The 6,657-nt window shown below is 42.1% G+C and overlaps 1 protein-coding gene across 1 annotated transcript; it reads left to right on the top strand.

Moving 5' to 3' along the window:
• The first annotated feature begins 367 nt into the window (after nucleotides 1-367).
• On the top strand, nucleotides 368-2,910 carry LOC120106176 (protein FAR1-RELATED SEQUENCE 5-like). Its single transcript, XM_039119075.1, has 6 exons — nucleotides 368-412; nucleotides 869-2,221; nucleotides 2,293-2,325; nucleotides 2,545-2,604; nucleotides 2,722-2,784; nucleotides 2,860-2,910. Exons 1-6 carry the CDS (start codon nucleotides 368-370, stop codon nucleotides 2,908-2,910), a joined length of 1,605 nt encoding a protein of 534 aa, XP_038975003.1.
• Nucleotides 2,911-6,657: the final 3,747 nt, after the last annotated feature.

Genomic DNA, 6,657 nt, shown 5'->3' with positions numbered 1-6,657 from the left:
CATTGTACGTATGGGCTTCAAATCTTGTCTCATTTCTCTGTCCCACTCTATATTCCACCTTTAATTAAATGAAAAGTGTCAAAATTTGATAGGTGGGGCAAAAGAATTTATTAGGTGGGAGAAGAACGTTTTTGAAGCACTTCATGTCCCTTCCGCTTCCCTCTTCACGTAGCTCAAGGTTTAAACGGACACTCCACTCCATGCTTCGGCAAGGTTTAAACAGACATCAAGGTTTAAAGCCCCTTACGTCTTCCCCCGGCTTCAAATCTTCTTCCTTCCTCCCCATCCATTCCGAAACCAAAAAAAAAAATTCTGTTCAACGGACGAAGAGGGGCCGAGGGGTGTGGCATCCACGACGAAGAAGAGCATGGGGGACCTCACCGCCGCGGACCTCAACGGAAAGGAGGTGTTCGTGAGTATAAGTTTCTGAACATGCTTGTTGTTTTAGTTCTTTTGTTCTTTTTGTAATTAAAAAAATTGATATTTTATAGTCCTAATTATCAATAAAATTCTTAATTTTGATTGTTTTTTCATTTTCCATGTCTTTTGTTATGGAATTATGCTGAGATTAGAATATCAAATTCCATTTTAGTGTATATAAACATTGATTAGAATATCAACTTGGAAGGTTTTGCTTCAACGAGTGCCTTGCAAGCTAAATTTTTTGCAGCTTTTTATGTGCTTGTCTTCATATACTTGGAAGTTATATTGGAATTTTTAATTACAGTGCTATCTAGTTCTAGTATAATTTAATTCATGGAAAAGGGAAGGATGCCCATTGAATTATTATTGTTACAACATTTAGAGTTGTATTCTATTTTCTATTTTCTTTAATTGCTGGCAGCTATTGATTTTTTTTTCTGAACAGGGACACCCAAAGACTAATCCTCCATTATTTCGAAAATTGACTTTTGAAGATGGGGATTCACTTGTGAGAGTTAATTCGCTGAAACCTATTTCAGTAGATAGCAATGATGAAATTCATGCTAATGTAGCAGAAGAAGTAATTCCGAAATTGGGAATCGAGTTTGAGACTGAGCAAGAAGCATATGATTTCTATAACAATTATGCACGTGCAGTCGGATTTAGTATTAGGCGAAGTAAAGGACAATATGAAAAGGGGAATCAAGATGATTTACGTAAATGGTTAGATCGAGTTTTTTATTGTTCTTGCCAAGGTCTACGAGGGAATGACAAAAGAGATGATGATGTGAAACGCCATGGTCCAGAAACAAGATGTGGTTGCTTGGCCGAGATGAAAATTAGTCGTAGAGCTAGTGAAAAATATTCTGTAATAAAATTTGTATCAAATCACACACATGTTTTAGCTTCTCCTCGTAAACGTATATTCCTTAGATCTCACAGAACCATTAATCCGGCTCAAGCTGTTGAAGCTGAATTAGCAGATACTTCTGGAATTGCACCAAAAGCAAGCATAGGACTACTGGCTAGAAGGGTAGGTGGACTTGACAATCTTGGCTTCATTCCTGAGGATTATAACAATTATTTGCGTACAAGACGAACACAAGAGATGAAAATTGGAGATACAGGAGGCCTACTTGAATATCTTCAAAGAATGCAATCTGAAGATCTTAATTTTTCTTATGTGATTCAAGCTGACGTTGATGATCTTATCACCAATATTTTTTGGGCAGATGGTAGAATGAGATTAGATTATGAATATTTTGGAGATGTAGTATGCTTTGATACAACTTACAAAAAAAATAAAGAAGGTAGGCCCTTTGCATTATTTGTTGGAGTTAATCATCATAAACAGAGTATCATCTTTGGTGCTGCATTGTTATATGATGAAACATCTGAGACTTTCATGTGGTTGTTTGATTCTTTTCAAAAGACAATGTTTGGTAAGAAGCCACAAACTATCCTCACAGACCAAGATCCTGCAATGGCAAAAGCATTAGCTTCACAATGGCCAGAAACAAAACATCGTCTATGTATTTGGCATATGTACCAAAATGCTGGTAAGAAGCTCAATGATGTGTTTGGAAGGTATAGTAGCTTTGCAAAAGACTTTAGTAGTTGTGTATATGACCACGACGATGAAGATGATTTTTTACATGCATGGGATAAGATGCTTGATAAATATGATCTAAGAGATAATAGTTGGTTGCAGAGACAATTTGAGATAAAGGAGAAATGGGCTTTGGTTTATGGGAGGAAAATATTTTGTGCTATATGTCTACTACTCAGAGAAGCGAGAGTATGAACAGTGTAATCAAAAGGTACATAACTTATAATTATGACTTATTGCGTTTCTTTCATCACTTTCAGAGGTTGGTTGATGATAGACGCTTTGAAGAATTGGTAATCAAGCAACTCAGGTTTCGATTTTGGTAATCAAGCATCCATGCCATAACCCAGGTTTCGATTTTGGTAATCAAGCAACTCAGATGTATTCTTCGGTATATTTAACAGAGGTAACAAGATATATATTTTTTGTTTTTAAAATTTGATATTTTAAAAATTAATTTATAGTACTAATTCTTCAAATTATTTATATGATTTTTTTCTTCAACAATATAGCAGTCACCTCAGGATGGTGCCTTTAGCTCAAGGAATCAGTTACTGCCTCAACATACAATGGTAAAGTTTTAAATTATGATTATGATTATGGCCTTGTTGTATTACTCATATATTTTGTTGTATCACCTTATAATTGGTTCATTGTATTATTTGTATTTGTTCCACTATGAAATGTAGCAGAACTATTACGGGGCAAATTTAAATACACGTGGTTTTACTGAAACGTTGAATTTGATACAGGTAATGAGATGACAGTAGATATTTTTTATTTTGCACATCTTACTGCTTTCTGATTGATTACACATTTATATGTAGGCACAATTACCGAAAATAAGAGAGCAAAGAAATGATGAAGATGCCGGATAACAAAAGATAGAAGTATGCTGGCTTGTAGACTTTATTCGTCAAGCTGTGAGCCACTATGGTGCCATTTTTGGTGAATGATGAAGATGCCGGATAACAAAAGATATAGAATTAACTTTTGGTGCCACTTTTGCTGTGAGCCACTATGGTACCATTTTTGGTGTGAGCCACATTTTATTATATCACTTTTGGATATAGAATTAAATTTTGGTGTCACTTTTGCTGTGAGCCACTATGGTGCCATTTTTGGTGTGAGAAACATTTTATTGTATCACCTTTTGTTATAGGATTATTTTTTGGTGCTACTTTTATGTGAGCCACTATGGTGCCATTTTTGGTGTGAGAAACATTTTATTGTATGAATTTTGGATATAGAATTTTCTTACCGTCTATATGTTTGATACCATAGGATCTTGTCAATGAACTCTTGTGATCTCTTTTTTAGATCTATAGGATCGATATCATCATCATCGTCATCATTATCATTCTCATCATTGTCATGACCATCACAATTTCCATTTTCATCATCACAAACAGCTTCATCATCTAAATCTTCATGCATCATTACATCGACTTGCTTATGTCCTTCCGGTAACGCCGAAGGAGTGCATGCATGGAAATCTGCCTTATCTTGATGGCCATCATCAATAGCAGCAGCTCCTTCACTTACACCTTCCACCACTACTTGGCATCTTATCAATGGAAGGAGAAACTGTTCGGCAAAGGGGTGCGGTTTACTAATATACGATGAGCTTGAGTTGCTGAGGAAGATGGCAGCAGCCACCAAGTTTAGCATTATAAATGCCAAACAAGAAGAGCTGAACTTCTTCAATATTTCAGTAAATAAAAAATTGAAACAGCGCCTAGACCCAGGCCAGAGAGCAGTTGCTGTGAGGATTGTCACTAGGTAGGAAAGCTTGAATCCTAAAGTTGCCTGCATGGAGTTTGCTGTGACTGCAAATAATGGCCTTAGAGTTGATGGTTTGATCGAACATTTGGCTATCTATTTATATCTCCGGAGGCGTGAAGGTTTTTTAGTAATTACTGCAGTTGGGTTGGGGACGTTTATGCCTTGTGTGCCATGGATTTCTCCACCTAATAAATTCTTTTGTCTCATCTATTAAATTTTGACACTTGTCATTTAATTAAAGGTGAAACATAGAGTGGGACAGGAAAATGGGACAGAAGATTTGAAGCCGTATGCACACATATCGACAAAACAAAAGGTGGATAAAGAAATGAATAACAACATTGCTGATGCCGACAATTGAATCAGGGGGTACCTTTATGTGGCCGACGACTGAGGATTAGGGACTGTGTGTCCCTTGTGACTAGAGTCAGACGCAGGCTGGAAGGCTGGCAGTCTCATTCATTATCTATGATGGGGAGGATCATCCTGGTGCGTTCTGTACTCTCATCTGTCCCTATTTATCTTCTATCCCACGTCGATATTCCGGTGTCAGTCTTGAGGTCCCTTGAGCAGTTGTTCAGGGAGTTTATCTGGGGGAGGAGTAGCGGCAGAGGCGGGATCCACTTGGTGGCCTGGGAGAGTGTATGCCAGCCGACCAGTGCCGGGGGGCTAGGAGTGCAGTCCTTGATGACGAGACGGGAGGTGTTAGCGGCGAGGCATGCAGCCAGATTTGTGCTTGAGCCAGAGAGTATGTGGTCCTCATTGATGAGGGCCAAATATGGTGTCTTGGTGCCTGGGGGGCGGGTGGAGCGTCACCACTCTCCGATATGGCGAGTGATGTGTGCCAGGGCTATGGTGGTGCTTCTGGAGATCAGATGGGTGATTGGTGATGGGCACTCGATAGATGTGATGGAGGATAGCTGGGTGACCGATTGGCCGATATGTCGTCTGCCGACCATGGTGGACTCTGCAAAATTAGCTGGGTGCAGGGTCAGGGATCTGCTGGATTCTGAGGGGAGCCATTGGAGGGTGGGGATGATCAGGGAGGTGTTTGGTAAGCAGTTGGCGGAGTTGATTTTGGCCTTGCCAATTCCCTCTGGAGGGGTGTCGGATAGGCTGCTTTGGACTCCGACGGGGCGGTCGCGGGTGAGGGCCAGGGATCTTTTTGCGTTGTTCTGTAGGACGCCAGCGCGACAGATCGTGGGAGGATGGATATGGAGATTACGGATTCACCCACGGGTGGCACTTTTCATCTGGAAGGTGGCTTGGGGATGTCTCCCGACTAGGAGTTTGCTTGTTCGGCGTGGTATGGGGGTATCTCAGTTTTGTGAGACGTGCGGTGATATCGTAGAGACCATTGAGCATGTTCTCCTGCTGTGCCCTAGAGCTCGACAGATATGGCAGTGTTCTTCGGTTCCCTTGATTGATGCGGTAGTCTCGACGCAGGATCTGCTGCGGATGTTGAGAGATTCCATGTGTAGGCCCAGGTTGGCAGCGGAGGGGATACTGATGGCGTACCTGTCTTATCACATTTGGTTGGATAGGAACGCAGGCATATTTGAGGGGAGGCGGGTGCTTCCGAGGATGGTGGTGGACAGAGCGGCACGACATGCGAGGGAGGTTATGGTGGCTGCCACTGAGTTTTCTTCTGGGATGGCCAGGAACACCTGGGGTACTTCTCATGCTGTTTCAGCGCCCCATTTTGTTACTGTCTCTTGGGTACCCCCACCTCTTGGCTATCTCAAAGTAAACTTCGATGGCAGTAGGTCACTAGACGGTTTGACTGGAGGGGTCGGCTTTGTGATTAGGGATCACGGTGGTAGGTTGGTGGCTACTGGTGGGCGTCGGATACCTGGGATTACAGTTGTTGGTGCGGAGCAGCGGGCTGCTTGGGAGGGCTTATCCTATGCCAGGCAGGTCCTTGGCGCCGAGCGAGTGTTCCTCGAGGGAGACTCTGCGGTGGTGATCGATTGGATCCGGGGGATGGACAGGTACGGTGACGGTCACCCCCTCATTCGGGAGACTCGGAGGATGGCTCAGATGATGGTCGGTTTCCAGATTGGTCATGTATTTAGAGAGGCGAACATGGCCGCAGACTGGGTCGCCTCTTTTGTGGCCCGGCATTCCGGGGATGTTTTGTGGACGTCTACTATAGACGCTCCTTCTCCTCTGTTGTCCTTTATTTCTACGGACATGGCGGGCTGTACTCATGTTAGATCTATTTGAATGAGTAGCCGTTTTTTATCAAAAAAAAAATCAAGGTAAGACCATTTCTCCTCCACATTTTAGCATTCCCAGCAAAGATTCAAAGAATATCACACTAGATTCTCGTGGGGGACCATTCTAAATCAACCCCTATCTTTAGGTGAGATTAAAACCTTTTTCTATCTCAAGTGGGAAACACAGCCACATTAGTCCCATCCTTTTAATAACACCTAAATTATATTTATATGCTGATTCCAATGAAGCACATTGGCCGTGTCACTGTCGTTTGGTGCTGCTTACCTTTCTGGCCAACGCAATCGGTGTCTCCGTGCGGGTACGGATTGTATCTTTGGCGCGGAAGAATGATTGATGGTTTTACACGATGCTGACCGTTGGATCGCGACACACGCAGATCTAAAAGCAATCCGAATTTCTGCATTCGTTAGCTGCGCAGATCTTGAAGCGACTATTGCATGATCCAGCGATGTACAGATTCACGACTATTAGCCCTAGTCTGGTTCCCACGGCGCACTCATTGGACCTATGACTTTTGTCGTGCACGGAATTGAGCTAACACGCACAGATCTAAAAGCAATCCAAATCACTGTATTCATTATTTACATAGATTTCGAAGC

Source organism: Phoenix dactylifera, unplaced genomic scaffold (assembly GCF_009389715.1).
Source record: "Phoenix dactylifera cultivar Barhee BC4 unplaced genomic scaffold, palm_55x_up_171113_PBpolish2nd_filt_p 000484F, whole genome shotgun sequence".
Taxonomy (NCBI): Eukaryota; Viridiplantae; Streptophyta; class Magnoliopsida; order Arecales; family Arecaceae; genus Phoenix; species Phoenix dactylifera.
The sequence above is the reverse complement of the archived record's forward strand: the minus strand, read 5'-3'. Positions and strand labels throughout refer to the sequence as shown.

Bases quoted from the DNA above. Each gene is read 5' to 3' on its own strand.
- LOC120106176 (XM_039119075.1), top strand. From the start codon at position 368: ATGGGGGACCTCACCGCCGCGGACCTCAACGGAAAGGAGGTGTTC. The intron at 2,222-2,292 runs GTATGAACAGTG...CATCACTTTCAG, and splicing joins TACTACTCAGAGAAGCGAGA to AGGTTGGTTGATGATAGACG. The intron at 2,605-2,721 runs GTAAAGTTTTAA...TATGAAATGTAG, and splicing joins TACTGCCTCAACATACAATG to CAGAACTATTACGGGGCAAA.